The sequence below is a fragment of the Labeo rohita genome, chromosome 3 (assembly GCF_022985175.1).
Source record: "Labeo rohita strain BAU-BD-2019 chromosome 3, IGBB_LRoh.1.0, whole genome shotgun sequence".
Lineage (NCBI taxonomy): Eukaryota > Metazoa > Chordata > Actinopteri > Cypriniformes > Cyprinidae > Labeo > Labeo rohita.
The window spans coordinates 57305434-57323548 of NC_066871.1; the positions used below are offsets into that span (position 1 = coordinate 57305434).

General features: G+C 40.0%; 2 protein-coding genes across 3 annotated transcripts; both read left to right on the forward strand.

The window, feature by feature from the left end:
• The first annotated feature begins 5731 nt into the window (after positions 1 to 5731).
• mgp (matrix Gla protein) lies at positions 5732 to 7667 on the forward strand. Of its 2 annotated transcripts, none has more exons than XM_051100309.1 (5): positions 5732 to 5903; positions 6059 to 6132; positions 6209 to 6238; positions 6566 to 6641; positions 7162 to 7667. In XM_051100309.1, the coding sequence occupies exons 2-5, from the start codon at positions 6072 to 6074 to the stop codon at positions 7310 to 7312; spliced, it is 318 nt and encodes a 105-aa protein (XP_050956266.1). In that variant the 5' UTR covers positions 5732 to 5903; positions 6059 to 6071; the 3' UTR covers positions 7313 to 7667. The 2 variants fall into 2 exon arrangements, with proteins under 2 accessions (XP_050956266.1, XP_050956257.1); XM_051100300.1 differs by having other exon boundaries at positions 5738 to 5903; positions 6055 to 6132.
• Positions 7668 to 8381: 714 nt separating this feature from the next.
• On the forward strand, positions 8382 to 10354 carry bglap (bone gamma-carboxyglutamate (gla) protein). Its single transcript, XM_051100321.1, has 4 exons — positions 8382 to 8495; positions 8852 to 8902; positions 9651 to 9744; positions 10166 to 10354. Exons 1-4 carry the CDS (start codon positions 8438 to 8440, stop codon positions 10266 to 10268), a joined length of 306 nt encoding a protein of 101 aa, XP_050956278.1. The 5' UTR covers positions 8382 to 8437; the 3' UTR covers positions 10269 to 10354.
• Positions 10355 to 18115: the final 7761 nt, after the last annotated feature.

Below are 18115 nucleotides of genomic sequence, written 5' to 3' on the forward strand. Positions count from 1 at the left end.
CTCAACATGGGGACAGAAGAGATTTTAATCAATAAATGGGGGGGAAAGGAACTGGCGTTACTTATTTGAAAAAAGTAACTCATGTATTTTCTTGTCAATTAAAAAGTAATGTGTTACTAGTTACTTGGAAAAAGTAATAATATTACGTAACTCGCGTTACTTGTAATAACACCCAACACTGGTGTTCAGTGTTTAAAGTGATCAATCAATCAATCACGTTTATTTATACAGCACTTTTTAACTAAACAGGTTGTGTCAAAGCAGCATGTTTGACATCCCTATTTTCAAAACACGTCGTGATTCACGATACCTTCTGTCTGTTTGTACTCGTGAAGTAAATTATAATGTCAGTTAAACTGACTTCATTCTATTGAATTATTCTGAGTTCTATAAGAAAACATGATTAAGGTGGTGCACTCTTGTGCTCTTGATGAAAAACTTCACAAAATCATAAGACTGAGTAAAAGAAATGAACAGTATAGTTTTGAGAATTGTGTCTTCGTTTCAAGAGCTGAACTGGTACTTAGAAAGCCACTTCAATGTTTCTTCACCGGAGCACAAACCGTGATTGAAGGATGCTGTTATTTTCAGTTTGTTAAGAGAGAGCGTCAGATGACTCTCAAATGACAAACTATTGAGATTCTGCCTATTTAGAGAAATGGGATGTGTCATTGTGACCAAACCTTCGTTTCTTTTGAGAGAAGCGTGCTGTTTTTCATCGTTGGTCAGTTTTGAGTTTCACTCCTGTAGCAGGTGAGTGTTTTATTAGTTGACTTGAAATCTTCTTAAGTTTGAGACGGACAAACGTCCTTTCTGGCACTGCAGATTCATTTTGTTCATTAATAAGAATTGTTATGAAAGGTTTTGGACTTTTTCAGCTCGTGCTGCGGTTTGTCTGGCGTTTGCAGCGACAGCATCATGAAGACAGGATCTGGAAACGAGGGAATCCGACGGGCTTGAGCGCAATAATCCGGTGTAAAGCTTTTCCATGCACATTAGATTTTCCTGAAGCGAGTGAGAGGGGGATTGTGGGTAATTGGATGTGACCAAACGGGGCCTGACGTGTCAGCGAAACATGATGTGCTCTTCACATAACACACTTAACACAGTAAACGCGGTAAACACAATGGTAGAGGCCCTGAACGGCATAAAACTTCTGCTTATTCTTACTCTAATTTGACAGGGTTTTTTTTGGTCACATTCTTAATTAATTATAGTAGAATATTCTGCTTTATTTTATACTGTAACTGTATTTCTGTTTATTTCCAGGTTTGTTTCGAGTCCCAGATAGTCAGTGTGGTCTCAGATACGTGGACTGTGTTTCTTTCTGTGAAATGCTGCTCTTTGTTTGTGTTCTTTCTTTATGTAATCATTCCATCTGATGGCATTTTATATATAGAAGGCTGTTAATGTGATTATATGGGACTGAAGATCCAGTCAGGAAGAGGTTTAGCAGAGATTACGGCTGACGCTAACACTTAACATAGTTTGTTCCTGGTGAGAGTTTCATCGCTCAAACTGATCCTGCTAACAGGTGCCTGTTTTCAGCGATCAAAACACAGAACAAATCACACGAAACAATCGGCCCTCATTTCTGTGCCAGTGATAATTGACAGCGTGTCTCCTGAACGGTCATCATCTTAACAAACATTCAGCAAAAACCAGACCGCTTTCCATCATTTGTACAGTTAGAGCGAGATGAACTGAGGTGCAGTTTTATGGTGTGAACAGATGGGGGCGTCATGACACTGTGTGTGTGTGTGTGTGTGTGTGTGTGTGTGTGTGTTTGTTTTTGCTACATTGTGGGGACCAAATGTCCCCACAATGATAGTAAAACCTGAAATTTTTGACATTGTGGGGACCGGCCTGCGGTCCCCACAATGTTAAAAAATGATTAGAAATAGTAAATGATGTTTATCTGAAAGTGTAACGATGCAAACATGTTTTCTGTGAGGGCTAGGTTTAGGGTTAGGGTTGGGTTAGGGGACAGACAATATCGTTTGGTCAGTATAAAATCTATAGAAGTCTATGGAAAGTCCCCACAATTCACAAAAACAAACGTGTGTGTGTGTGTGCACTGCTTCGGGTAGTTTGTGGGGACACAAATGTGTATAATGACATGGGTATGAGGTAGGATTGGTGAAGGGCGAAAGAAAATATAGTCTGTACAGTGTAAAAACCATTACCCCGTAAACCACCAATACCAACGTAAAGAAATTGATTTTCTTTAAGCATGTATTCAGTTCATCAACACACCAGCAGCGTTCATACAGTTCATACGTGTTTGTTTTAGACACAGGAGGAAAAGTAAATCTTTAGCTTTATAGTTTAATAAAATAATACATTTATGTGTTTTACATTCTCTTTTGCTCTTTTCTCATAGCATTTTAGGTTGTTTAATAGTCAAGTCAAGGGACTTTTATTTATTTAGCACTTTAAACAATACAGATTGTGTCAAAGCAGCTTTACAGTGTAAAATAGTGTGTGAACGACGCAAACAAAATTCACTTCTGCTGTAAAGCTGCTCTAAAAGAGGACGATAGTGAATATCTCAGCAATATTCAGTTCATGGTTCATTCAGTTCAGTTCTCCACCAACAGTGTCTGTGCAATCAAGTCGATAGTATTGCCAAAAATGAAGTTATATTATTGCAATGTGATTTGTAGAATTAACATTTTTACCAGTAAATAGGTCCATTGTTGTAGTGAAAACTGCATCTGTAATTGATTAAATGTGGTTGCTGAAACTGATCATTAAAAACATGTTTCTGATTTGTGATCAGATTTCCAGTTAATCAGCCCATCTAAATACATCCAGCTGAATGAACCGCCACTGCGGTCGGAAACGCAGCGTCACGATGACCTCCAGTGAGGACATAGTGCTGTAATACAGCTGTAGCGCCCCGTAGTGGACAAATGCGTGCTTACACAGAGCTGTTCAAGATACTGAAACGATGTGCTTGAGAGGAAAAGGATCTGTGTTATGAAGAGAACAACAGCCTGACCTGAGTTTAGTCCAACTATACAGCTGAACGTTTGACTCTCTCTGAAACTCCTGTTTTGTGGACTGCTGCGGTCCTTCATCTAGTCCATTACTACTCTCAGTTCCTTGTTCATGTGGCCATCAGGCTTTCTCGTGGCTGCTCATATAGGCTCTGGAATAGTCTTCCCCTTTAAATCAGATATTAAATCTATGTTAGTTTTGGAATCTTCATTTTCAAGGCCGGATATAGTTCAGTTCCAGGGACATGGGGATCTCAATGCAGCTCCATGTCCAAATGGTTGAATTTGCAGTGGTTAAAAACCAAACATGGGCCACTTGCATTCAGCTGATACTAACAGTATTTAAAGGGAAATGTCTGAAGAATAAATCATGTTGAAACTAGAAATGTATTTTGTTTTCCTCTAACAAAGCATTTGCACAGAACACACCTGTCACCTAAGTGCTAAAATAAATCAAATCAAATCAAATCACCTTTATTTATATACCGCCTTTAACAATACAGAATTGTGACAAGGCGGCTGTACAGTATTAAATAGGAAACAGTACATCAACAATGCAAAAGGCAACAGTAAACACTCAATTTTCAGGTAAAAGGTAGTTAATCAAATACAACAAAATAAAATACAATATTGTGTGAAGATAAAGTGAAGATAAAGTGTCCCCAACTAAGCAAGCCAGAGGCGACAGCGGCAAGGAACCAAAACTCCATCTGTAGCTCCCTGGTTCAATAAAAATCGACTCTCCAACTGATGATCCTCGTACTTTATTCACATATCCACCACATAAATCGCCACTTCATGCCGTACACCATCAACGACCAAATTGAGGATCAACGTTAGAGCTTGTACAAAGAAAAACCAAACAAAGAAAAACCAAATACAAAATAAACATATCACTTAAACATAATATCACACAAATAGCAAACAAATAATTGTACTACAACAAAACAAAATAGAAACAAAGGTAACAAGAAGTCAAAATACCTTGTTCTCCATTTAAACCAGGAGCTAAACTCCTTATGAACCGTAAACCTTTGAGGCGTCTGGGTCTCGTTCCGTACTGAAATGTTTAGCGCGTACTCGCACTATATCCGTTCACGCCAACAAATTTCAAAATAAAAGACTTCTCAATACCATAACACAAATACAATTAAATGCTATACGAAACAAGACCAAATCAAAATACTATGAAAACTTGGAAAAAATAAATGAATAACAGAAACATACAACAAAATCAGTGTAAATCAGTGTATGGGCAAGTTGAGGCAGTAGACTATTCATATATATATATATATATATATATATAAATCAGTTCAGATATCTTTAATACTTCTTGAGTTACAGGCACACACACTTTTAAGAAATAATATTTATGGCACCCGGACAGGTATGATCTATGTAGTTATTTCTGAGGCAAACAAGACACATTTCTAGTTTCAACATTATTTGTTTTTCAGACATTCCTCTTTAAAAGACAAAACGTATCAGCTGAATGAAAAGTGACTCACATTTGTTTTTTGACCACTGAAAATGTGTTGCTTGTGGGGCCGTATTGAGTTATGGGTAGTTAGGTATAAACCATCTATCGTTAGAGGAGAAGAGAGGCCTTGCTGCTCTTGGCTCACAAGCTGAAGTCCAAATTAGGAAACTTTGGTTTCACGCCTAGTATAAGTAAGCAAGTTTCCTGTTTTTTTGTTTTGTTTTTTTTGTTTTGTTTTGTCTCCTTTATTAGACACACCCAATTCAGGTCTTGCAGTATCTACTGATGCACTGAATTGTTGAAATGGTTGTGTTACATGAGGGAGACGTACAGAAGGTGCAGGACTGGGTGTACTCCAGGAGAGGTTTGAAAACCGCTGGCTTACGATAATGGTGCATATGTGAGTCTATTCCCCATCGCAGGGATGAGCAGCGTTGGCGTCCTGCAGAGTTTAACTCCAACCCTGAAAAAAAAAACCTGCCTGTAGCCCTAGTAATTCTGAAGACCTCGATGAGCTTGTCCAAGTGTTTGATCAGGGTTAGAGATCAACTCCAGCACCGACGTCTGCCTATCCCCGTCCTATCGCGTCGTTGTTTTGGTACGTATGTCCGGCTGCCTTAAATCTTCAAGTGTGTCTCGATGCGCCATCAAACGTCCCACACACTCATGATTCACGCCTGCTCACACGCTGCAGCCAAATAGCAGAAGCACGACATGAAAGTACGGAGACTGCGAGTGTGAGTGTGCGTTTGTGCGAGCGTGTGTGTTGTGGGCCGAGCTCCGAGTCTCGAGCGTGTGTTAAATATTTGCAGCAGCAACCTGTCGAACTGCGAAAGATGGAGAAAAACCATCTGACAGACAGACACTATGTCAGGCATAGTGATGGAAGATGAAACACTCAATATTTCCATTTTTAAGTGTCTCTAGTTTTCTTTTCTCAGTGTTTGTCCATCTCGAATCATTTCAGTTGTTCTTTATTTGTTTTCCAAAGAGCCTGAGGTGAAAAAGTGTGTGACTCTCACGGCCCGTGTGGTTCGTGGCTCATGTGTTTTGGGTGTTGAGCAATAGTTTGAACCACACACAACTCCACTGCTTCACCATCTTAACCAGCAAAACCACCATATTTGAGCAGCAGAGGCTGTTTTTCAGCTCACAGCTGTCTGTCTCTCTCTCTGTGGTGTTATTCTGGTCTGTGTACTCTTTCTGTCTGACTTCAGATATGCCAAAAACACGCTCACGCACCTGTGATGTCATCTGTCTGAGTGTTTGTGAAGGAGTTAATGGTGCGATTGAGTCGGTGGAAAGAACAGAGAGACAGACGGCTCGGGGTGGAGGGTGTGAAGGCTTTATAAGAGCTGGCAAATCATGAAAAACAACCAGAGATTGAAGCAGAAGATCCACAGACAGATTTAGCTCTTCAGGTACGTCAAATCTACCAGTCAGCTTTTCATAAAACAGCATATGTCTGGTATTTCTACTGTACATACAAGACACGTGTGTGTGTGTGTGTGTGTGTGAACATCCATCAGTCTGTCAGTCTCAGTATGTCTGATGTTGTTTTGTGTGTTTCAGACAGATCTGCTGCAGTCATGTGTGTCGCTCTTCACTGTGTGTTTCTCTGTGTTTCTCTGGCGCTCGGAGCTTGTTACGGTCTGTAAGAAACTCATAACAAACTCTCTGTCTCTCTCTCTCACACACACACTTACAGACGTCTCTTTCTCTGTAGATTCTCAGGAGAGCCACGAGTCATTTGAGGGTAAATGTTCACGATTCACATTCTCTGTTTGCTTTGGCTTCATGCACCTCTGTGTTTATATGAGCCTGAACAACTGATGCTGGACTTCTGTCTAAAATCAGCTCAAGATCAGCGTCGCAGTCGGCACCAGTAGCCTCGTGGTTAGTGTGCTGACACATAGCGCGCTGTGTTCGAGGTCCATTGCCGATCCCTTTTCTCCTTCCAGTGCTTTCCTGTCTACTCTGAACCATCCTATCCATTAAAGACATAAAAGCTCAAAAATATAACTAACCCTAATGTTTATTCCATATCACTCCCATTTTAAAAACAGCATCTGCTTTATTTCAGTGTTTGTGAATCCATATCAGGCGAATGCTTTCATGAGGACTCAACGAGATCCCGTCTACAACCAGTACATCTACAGGTGGTACAACACACACACACACACACACACACACACACACATCTATCTAAATAAGGACATTCCACAGGCGTGTTTTTTTATATACAGCTAGTTATAAATACTAAAATCATACCCTCATAGAACACAGACTGTTACATTAAAGACAAAAATATAGTCTACGTGATTTATATATTGTTTTTACAGATGTTGTCCCCAAATGGAGCTTTTGTCAGATTTAGCTCACTTCAGGGGACAAAATGTAAATATTTTGACAAAAGTTTTTTAAATGTTTAAAATGTTTTGAAACTGAATCAGCTGATGATTACAAAATATAGCCGTTCGTCTGTGAGGACATCAGCCGTAGGGTCAAACACACCATGAAAACACCAACAGCCACCTCGTGTTAAAGACTCGTCTCTGACTGAGAAGACGACTCGAGCCGGTGGATGACAATATGCTCACGTTATGTACTCGGCGAGACGAATGGTGTTTCGGCGGGTGCCGGTGATGCTCACATGCTGTGTTTGTGTGTGTTTTTCAGGATGAAGTCTCCGGCCGAGCGTCGGGCCGAGATCTGTGAGGATTATTCGCCCTGTCGTCTGTTGGCGCTGCGCTACGGATCCCCGATGGCCTATCAAACGTACTTCGGCGCTCAGCAGCTCAGACCCAATCCGCATCTGCGTCGGTACTGAGCCCCGCCTCCACATTTGCGTACAACCAATCAACCTCTTCATTTAAATAATCACTTACAGGTCGATTAAACCCAGACACCTATTCACATATAGACGTGTGCGTCATGGGTTTGTTACTAACATCCTCTCGCTCTTTGACGACGGGCCGTTTGCTCAGATATTAACACTAAACTGACAACTGTGCTTTTGCTTACATATTCTCATTTATTCAAAGCTCAAATCATGATGGCACCTGCATTTCTAAATGATGTCAGATGAAAATGTTTCCCAACAAGAAATGAGTGGTTGTAAATGTGATGCGCAGATGTGTTTATTTATCCTTGTTTATCACAATTAAACTCCTGCAAACCTGAAACTGTCTCTTCGTTCATCTGCTTGCGATCGGACTCTATGTCGAGGTCATCCGTTGACCTCGGTCAGTCGCTCTGGGTCTCGTCGAGATCCACGTGTACAAGGGTTTATTCCGAGCGGCCTGAACGGCGATCGCTGAATTCTTTTGCAGACTTTGTGGCCTCTGCGCTTGAGAGATTCCCTACTCAGACGGTGAAATTACACAGCTGCAGTCCAAGAGCATGTTCTGTGCGGGAATAAATAGCAGCATGGCACGGCTGGAGAAGTAGAGCCATAAAACAGAAACCCGCTCTGATGTTCATGTCGGCATCTGAACCCTGGACCAAAGTCACGAGCTTCATCTCGATCCTGCAGACACACACACACACACACACACATTACTGTGTGCAGCCGCGTCCAGATGAGAGGACAGCGCGCAGGTCCAGGTGATTCCTGAGGCAGACGCATGAAAACACAGGGGTTGCTCGGCCCAAAACATAATTTCTGCAGAAACAGCTGTAATTAAAGTCTTTATATGAAATGTTTATATGACGCTGGTTTCCTCCGCTGACGAGCCGCTCGCACGCAATCGCATAACTTGAACTTTGGGTTTGTGATCAGGTGGAAAGCGCCACCTACAGTCTGTGCTGATACTGCAGTGTGTGTGTGTGTGTATGTGTGTGGATATTTGATTCTTCATCCAATCATGATGTCAGATCATTGTGATGTCACTTTATAAATGATGTGAGTGACACAGAGACACAGTCACAGATCAGCTGAAACACGGAGACAAACATGAAGAACCTCACACTCCTGATCTTCTGCTGCATGATAGCCGCATGTCTGAGCGCAGGTCAGTGTGTGTGTGTGTGTGTGTGTGTGTGTGTGTACTTGTTTTTGCTACATTGTAGGGACCAAATGTCCCCACAAGGATAGTGAAACCTGAAATTTTTGACATTGTGGGGACTGGCTTGAGGTCCCCATGGGTACAAAAGCTTATAAATCCTACAGAATGAGATTTGTTTGAGAAAGTAAAAATGCAGAAAGTTTTCTGTAAGGGTTAGGTTTAGGGGTAGGGTTAGGGTAAGGGGATAGAAAATACAGTGTGGACAGTATAAAAATCATTGCGCCTATGGAGAGTCCCCACAAAGATAATAAACCAGACATGTATGTGTGTTTGATTGTTCTCTCTGTGTTGTTTTCTTGTAGGTCTTCCTGACACTAAATCAGTGAGTCCTGCAGAATCTCCCAGTGATGATGGTGAGACACATGTGTGTTTACTGTAGTTTGCATATGTTGTGTGTTGTGTGTTGTATGTTGTATGTTGGCTCAATCTGAACATTCTCCATGTAAAGTAGGTAGATAGTGTGGTTTGAGGGTTTGTGCTGGTTTGCGGTGCTTTAATCTGTCAGTCTTGCAGTGTTTGCACTCATCTGTGATTATCATGCATTCGTGAAGATCTCATTCAGCTGCTTCAGGTGTGTTTGTTTAGGGCTGAGCTTTGCAGGAAGATATTTTCACTTTATGGAAAATATCAGAAAAATCATAATTACATGAATGATTGATTTTTTTATAAAAGTGGGAAGCTCTATGTGTGTGTCATAAATGCTGATCACTGCCCTCACAGAAACACACTTTAATGGTGTCTTTTACGGGGTCAGTTCAGCCGAAATATGCTTGAGCGTCAAGCTAAACCCGTATGAACACGTTTAGTAGAAATGTTCTTCTTCACATGATGAGAGCGACCAGGAACCACCCAAAAACATTGGTCTGTTCTTCACACAGATCTGCTGTTTGATTTCATCTGGCGCTGACAGGATGAGTGTAGAAGAAAGAAAGTCACACACACATAGAGAGAGAGAGAGAGAGGAAGACACGTCTCTCACCTCGGTCCCTCACTCTTGACTGCTTCGTGCCCGGGCCACATTTTGAGCTCAAACCCTTCTCTCAGACAGCACAAAAATACAAACTTCATCTGAAATGAGTGACTGCATGTGTCTGTTCTCAGGTGTGTTTGTGAAACAGGACGTGGCTTCAACAGTTGTGAGACAGAAGAGAGCTGGAACGGCACCTGCAGACCTGACTGTGACTCAGCTGGAGAGGTACAAACACACATACATGTCTGGTTTATTATCCTTGTGGGGACTCTCCATAGGCACAACGGTTTTTATACTGTCCACACTGTATTTTCTATCCCCTTACCCTAACCCTACCCCTAAACCTAACCCTTATAGACAACTTTCTGCATTTTAAATTCTCAAAAAAAAACCTCATTCTGTATGATTTCTAACCTTGTATTGTCTATCCCCTAACCCAAACCCTAAACCTAAACATCATTTACTATTTTTAATTTTTAATAACATTGTGGGGACCGCAGGTTTCAGGTTTCAGATTTCACTATCCTTGTGGGGACATTTGGTCCCCACAATGTAGCAAGAACAAGTACACACACACACACACACACACACACACACACACAGAGAGCAGTGGTGGCGAGTCTCACACACACTCTTTGTCTTCCAGTCTCAGGGAAGTGTGTGAAGCAAACTTGGCCTGTGAGGAAATGATGGACACGTCCGGCATCATCGCGGCCTACACTGCGTACTATGGGCCCATTCCCTACTAGAGAACCACCGCAGCGTCCCACATCATAGACCATTATGAGCAAATGTCAAAAATGATAAAAAAAAAAAATACATAAGCAGAGGAGTTTCTGAAGTCATAGCAGATCATAATAAATAAAGAAGTGAAAAACAACGCTGTTGTCTGGAGTTTTTACTATTACTGATCACACCACATTTGATTCATATTTGTTTGTCAAATGTTATTTCTATTTCGCTTTATAAAAAACATTGTATCAAAGCAGCTTCACGGTAATAAGCAGTAAAATAAATAATCTTGAAATAATCTTGTCAAATTAATCAATTATAAATCAACCTGAATATTAGCTGTAAAGCAGCACTACAGCAAAGAAAAGAGTCATTATTGAGATCTGGGCCGTCGCTGAGGGGAGAAAGCTGGTGACGTTGTAGGAGTCCCGGCGATTTCAGTCAGGGCCCACAGACGGGGCCCCACACGGCCCTGATTCAGTTCACTTCATTGTTTGGTTTTGTCTGATCAGCTCCTGACTGAATATAGACACGTCTCTCTCTCTCTGTCTGTCTGTCATTCAGTGCGTGATTTGCAGGAAAACATCTTGAGTTCAGCAAAAGTGTCTTCAACCAGCCGCATTTGTTTCCAGCATGCATAGGCATAAATCTGAGGGTTGTCCCCCCTAAAATATCATTACAAGCGACTCTGTGTATTGTAAATAGTATAATGGTCATATACATAGAATAACTGTCTAAGTAGTAAAACAATACAAATGCAAAAAAAAAGCGTTTTAAGTTAACGATACACGTTCACAAGTTCTGTGGAGGAGAGAGAAAGTTCTTCAGTAGTTATGTGTAAGTAACTTAGGCTGTCAAGGCTTATTTTATTTACTTTAAACATCGGGTGAAGAGATTCTTTCTCCTTAACAGAGATGATGCTGGATAACTAATAAATTAATCATGACAAAAAATGATGATATCCGAGACATTTTTCTATGAGCGATTATAAAGTTACCAAGCTTAGCTCGTTTAATACAGTAGCTTGTTGAATAGTAACCCGCTACAACTAACACGGCAATAAGCCTGTGTGCGAACTGATACTAGGCTAATATTATAGACCTAGCGATGTGTGGCAGATCAGTGGGCTCCTGTGGTTGAATAACTACGAGACGTCCTCAGTCCCAGACGAAGCGTAAAATACAGTGTGGGGGACGCGGAATAATTGAAATAATTATAATACAATGACGTGGTGAACCTATGAACCCAACTCATAAAAAGACGGTCTCCATGCTATGTACACATATCTATCCTTACAAGTACACATTTCCCTGTATTATTTGTGTCCCCTTCAATAATTGCTCTAATTGAAGTAAATTAGTCATACTAGTCACCTGCTTTACCGATTGAAGCATATGGAATATCAAAACCATAAATATAGAGTCAAAAACAGAAATACGATAGCAACATCCATACTAGATGAGAACAAATCAATAATATTGTACTTTTCATTCGTCTGGTCAATTGAGCGACATGTTTCCTCTATACGTCGTTCTTGGAGGCCGGTGAGGAAGCAATTATGTGCAGCTGAGGCGTTTATGTTTTCCATTCCCAAGTTTTAACTTAAAATCAAACCTGGTGGCAAAATATTGTTTGATTATGCATTAGGCATTACTCTTATTTTATTTAGCAGAGTCACTTGTTTTATTTGGTTTGTTTAATTAAAGTTTTCTAATTTGACGGCCGTTAACCAAGTCTTCTTGCACATGGATGCTTCGGATCGCATGATGAAGCGTAAAGGAAAAAATAAGAACTCTACATCTAATGTCCTTATGGAAGAAATGGAACTGCTGGAGCTGAATTTGCTTTTCATCTCATAACTGACCAATTCCCGATCGAGAGAGTCCTCGAGTCCTCGAGTCAGCGTGTGACTCAAACCAAGATACGCCTGTGAAACCTCAGCAAAAGAAATCTCGAGGGGACATTTCGCTGACAGAATTGCAAAATAACATAATCACAGCTTTGACATCTAAAATCAAGGAGAGTGCAGACAGTCTCAGGAAAATAATCTCCAAAAACACAGTGAGTATCGAGGGTCTCAAGAAGTCGATTGACTTTGTGTTTGAAGAAGTCAACGCTTTGAAAACCGACATGAAAAACTGCAAATCTACTGTGAATCTGAGCTTGAGCAAAAACTGAATGAAGCCGAACGATATCAGCGCAGATGGAGTCTTCGTCTGTACGGAATCCCTGAACAATCTGATGGAAACATGAAGCTGAAAGTTTCCAACATCTGTGCTGCAGTCGTTCCTGATTCAAGTGTGGCGATTCAAGATGACATCGACATTGTGCATCATCTGGGAAAGCTGAACAACAGGCCAAGACCGGTGATTATTTGTTTCGTGAAAAGATCTACGCGGGATCTGGTGTCAGGCAAAACACTCCGAGTACCTCAGGAACCACAGGCTGAGATTCCCCGAAGATTTGACTCAGGGAGACAGGATGCTGAGGATGAAGCTGCTAGAAAGGAAGGGAAGAGAGCGTTCTTTGTCGGCGGGCGGGCGTTTGTTGATGGGAAAGCCGTGCATCCTCCACTCTGATGATGTGGACTTGCGGTCTCATAATGTATGAACGCTTGTTTCAACCTGTTGCTCTCGTAAGTTCTTTCTCTTCATCTAATGCCAAAGAATTACTGTTCATTGTGTGAAGTAATTCTCATAGGTTTACGGCTGGGTTAATAATCACATTGTTCACTTGTTCTTACTGGGAATGGAATATTTGAAGTTGTTCCTGTTTCTTTTCATTGTTTATACTTTTAACTCACATATCCACATATGTCTTTTTCGTTAATTACTCTCAATGCCCGGGGTTTGAGGTTAAATGTTAAACGTAAGGCTTTGTTTTTGTTTGCTAAACAGCAAAAGTCTGACTTTTGGTTTTTTTTTTTGTTTTGTTTTGTTTTTTTCCAAGAAGCTCGTTCGACTCCCAATGATGTTATTTTTTGGAAAACTAATGATATTTGGTTCGCACATGGATCCGAGCACTCGGGTACAACTCTAAACGTGAAAATGATGACTTATTTGATACATTAGAAATTCACTTAACACATTGTTTATCGAAACTCCCAAATTCACTTATTTTAATCGGAGGCGATTTTAATATTACTTTAGACAATTCCCTTGACAGATGGCCTCCTCGTGCTCCGACTTCTTTCAATGCCAGGCTTAAGACCTTTATGCAGAAATTTGATATAAAAGACTTTTGGAGGGAGAAATTCCCTTTACATGGAACAATAAGGCATGTCCTGCCATGTCTCGTATTGATTATTGGCTAGCTTCTTGGAGCTTACAAAACATTTGAATTAATATTCTTCCTATGCCTCTGACAGACTTATATAAAGCAGTTTCTATTAATGTTGGCCTTCAGTCTTTTTCCAGCAGCCATTACAACTCTTACTGGAAACTTAATAATTCATTTCTGGACAACGAATCTGTTAAGGTGATCATTCGCAGTTTGATTGCACAGTATTGGAAATTAGCCCAACGGAGTAATGATTATTGTAATAACTGGGAATTATTGAAATTCGAAATTGGTAAATTTTTAAGAAATTATGGAAGTGTATTAGCTAAAGCCCGGAAACATGAAGAAGAAATGATCATTTCAAAGATTACAGCTTTCACTCAAAGATCAAATCTCAGACAATGAACAAATTGAACTGATTAATCTTCAAAAACGTTAGATAAAAAGCAAAAGTGACAACCCATAGTTGAAATTGGTCCTCTGCATTTAACCCATCACGAGTGCACACACACAGCAGTGAGAAGTGAACACACACCCAGAGCACTGGGCAGCAACTGGGGGTTCAGTGCCTTGCTCAAGGGCACTTCAGTCATGGTATTGAAGGTGGAAAGAGCGCTGTTTATTCACAATCCCCACCTTCAATTCCTGCTGGTGCGGGAATCGAGCCAACGACCTTCGGGTTACAAGCCCAACTCTCTAACCATTAGGCCATGACTGCCCGATGATATTTATAAAAGGAGAGCAAAGGGGGCTTTCATTAGATCTAGACAGAGATGTTTGGAGAAGGGTGAACAAAACTCAGCTTATTTTTTCAATTAGAAAAAAGTCATTCAAAAAAAAGCATTTCACATTTGAATATTGATGGTATAGTGACACATGACCTGAGATCTATTGCTGATTCTTGTTCATCTTTTTATAGCTCTCTTTATGAATCTAGATTTAATGAAAAGTTTACCTCTGATTTTTTAGATAGCCTCATTAATACTAAATCTGTAAATGAAGACAAAAAGAACTGTGTGATAACCCTATTTGTCTAGAGGAAGTCTTATGTGCTATTAAGGAACTTAAGTTAAATAAATCCCCTGGTGTGGATGGATTGACCTCTGAATTCTATAAATCTTTTTCTGAAGAACTTACTCCTTTTCTCTTAAAATGTTTTTCTCAGAGTATAGAACCTGGAAAGCTTCCACCCGCCCTCACACAAGGCTTAATTACCTTAAAACCCAAGCCAAAAAAAGACACATTGCTTTTAGACAATTGGCGACCAATTTGCTTGCTTAATATTGATTATAAAAGCCTCTATATTTTCTGTTAGAATTAAAAAGACTTTAGACTTAATTATTGATGATACACAATCCGGCTTCATGAGGAACAGACATATTTCCAATAATATTCGTTTAGTTTTAGATCTCATTGATTATCCCCACCTATATTCAGGTGAGAGCTTCATTCTTTTTTTAGACTTTCATAAGGCATTTGATACTGTTGAACATAATTTTATTTTTTTGGCCCTTAAAAAATTTGGTTTCGGTAATTATTTCATAAAGACTATTCAAACTTTATACTCCAATGGAAACTGTTCAGTCAAACTGCGTCCTGGCTCCTCATTTAGTCTTAATCGTGGAATCCGACAGGGATGCCCCGTTTCTCCTTACCTGTTTTTACTCTGTTCACAACTACTTCTTGATTTTATTAAACAGAGCACTTTAAGAGGAATTACAGCTGCAGATAACATCATCACCATTAGCCAATTAGCAGATGATAGCACACTTTTTCTAAAAGATGCAGGAGAAATACCCAAAGCTATTAATATGTTTTCTAAAGCTTCAGGTCTTCACTTGAATATTAATAAGTGTGAATGAATGTCTCTTAAGCATTGTGATTTATCATCTATTTGCAGTATCTCAATAAAAAAATGAAGTCACACATTTAGGTATAAAGATAGTAAAAGATGAAGAGAGAAGACGTGAGCTAAATGTCTCCCCTATAATTGATAAGACAAAGACAAAGTTAAATCAGTGGTTACTAAGAGACTTGTCTTTGAGAGGGAGAGTATTGGTTACCAAAGCAGAGCATTTCAAGACTCACATATACAGCTCTCTTTATGGAGAAATAAAACCCATTATATTAAGAAATCTGTGGTTATGAACACAACTGAAAATGGAGGTTTGAACTTCCTAGATCTTACCACTCTGTTAAAGTGAACTGGATCAAACTATTTTTAATAAAAAACAACTAGTATATGAAACATTATTCCTCAGTGTATTTTATCACAGGTTGGAGGTCTTCATTTTCTTTTGCTTTGTAACTACAGCATTAACTAAACTTACATTAAAGTTATCCAGTTTCCACAAACAAATGCTTCTCTCCTGGAATTTAATTTATAAACATAATTTCTCACCTAATAGATGTTTTATATGGAATAATAAACATATCTTATATAAATCTAAAACACTGTTTTTGTTTTGTTTTGTTTTTTTAATTTGGTTAGGAAATTTGTTTTTCTAATGATATAGTTTTGGTGAGCAAACTTTTCAACCAAGAAGGTCTTCTGTTAACTTATTCTGAATTTTTGTCTAAATTTTCAATCCCAGCCACTCCTAAAGCACATGCTGTAGTTATGGATGCCGTCCCCTCTGGGCTAAAAATGCTTTGTAAAAATACATGTCCCCAATCTCAGTCTTTAGATCCTGTTGACTGCTGTTGGTCGAGTTTGCTTTTCTTCTTCCTCTGTTAAGCACAATAATCGGCAGGTTCGGGCCCTTTTTCAAAGGGATGTTGTCTCTAGATCTCCTGCTGTAATGTTCTGGAATAGCTGTTGATGGTTTGATATGGCATAAAATTGAAACTGCCTCATAAATATTTAGTCACAAATAAAGTAAAAGAAATTTCTTTCAAACTCATTCATAAATACTATCCCTGTAACTATTTCCTTGCAAACAGTTTTAACGGTGATATTGATACACTATGTACATTTTGTGGTCTACACACAGAAATGTTTTTTCATTTATTTTGGAGTTGCCCTTCTCAGTCAATTTCTGGTCAGATTTGTTAGAGATTTGTTTTTATTGGTTAGAGATCATATTGAAGTGGACAGCACATTCCAGGGCCCAGTTTATGGCAGGAGCCCTCCCTGACCACCATAGTGGACAGAGGTTTGCTACATTTTGATAAAGAAGGGTGGACCACCACGTGTCCCCCCACTCTGATGGAACCAGCCAATCACAGCATGGAAATGGAGAAGTGCCAAATTGCAATCTCCTCCTCATCAGAAAGGGATAAAGGTACCCTTCCAAAAGACACTCCTTGTTCTGAGTCAGTCTGTCAATGAAAGAGACTGCAACAGAGCAAGAAAGTTCTGAGTCTGCCATCCGTTAAGGAAAGAGACTGCAACAGGACAACCAACGTTCTGAGTCTGCTACCTGTGAAGGAAAAGACTCCAACAGAACAAACCCCTGTTCTGAGTCTCGGTTCTGTAAGGGATGAGACAGAAACAGATCACCTTCGATCTGAGTCTGTCGCCCGTCAGGGTGAGACAATAGATGCAGCATCCTGAGTCTCCATCCTAGAGAGACAAAGTGGATTGACCGAGTTCTGAGTCTCTTGCCCAGAGAGGCAGAAGACACACAGACATTTGCAACAAGGTTAAGCTCCGGCGAGCAAACCTTCACTTCAGGTACTTTTGCTTGCGTGTTCCAAGCTAAGGACCTTCAGCGCCTGCTCCAGGGCCACATCTGCGTGTTCCAGATCTTAGGACCCTTGGTGCTCCAGGAGATCAGCATCCTACAGCTCTTCATCTTCAAGGCTGTCGAAACGGATTCCTGCTCCTTTCCCCACTGTACTGCCACCAGCGCAACCAGTGGAAGAAGTCGCCGCCACCGGACTGCTCCAGAGTCCTTCCAGAGACCTTGGCATTGTTGAATATTATCAGTATATGATTTTCTAATTTACATTAGATATTATATAGCTGACTGCAGTTGATAACAAATCTTACACGTATTTGTTTGATGCATAGTAAGGTTATTCACCTTATTTGTTTCGGAGTAGCAACAGTTTATCTTTCCAGATAACGTAGCTCTGACATAGCAACACCCAACATAATCACCTGCATCTTATGCACTTTATTCCTTCTTCATTCATGGTATTCATTTAGTAGTTGTTGATTACTCTTGTCTATCTCTTGTTAATAAAATTAGTTTTATTACAACTTGTGTCTTCCTTGTGTTGATAATACAGAAGAGGTTCTACAAGTTAGAGATCCCACCAATCTTTCTTATGTGATGTAGTCATAACCACACATTAATTGACACGTGATCCAAGAATCATAACGTCAGCTGTGACATGAGTACCCATCACTACCCTATTTCACCTCCCTAGGCTGGCGAAAGTTAAATTCGCTTAATTAATTGGCGTCCCTAGGTTGGCGAAAGCGAAATTTATTACAATATCATGCCCAGCTTTCAACTTTGTTTTGAAAATGTTTTGTCTTTTTCACTTACCACATCTCATTCCAGAAGGAATATTATTTGATTAATCTGTTACTTTTGCTGGCAAAGTTTAGTATATATAAATGCAAGTATGGCGA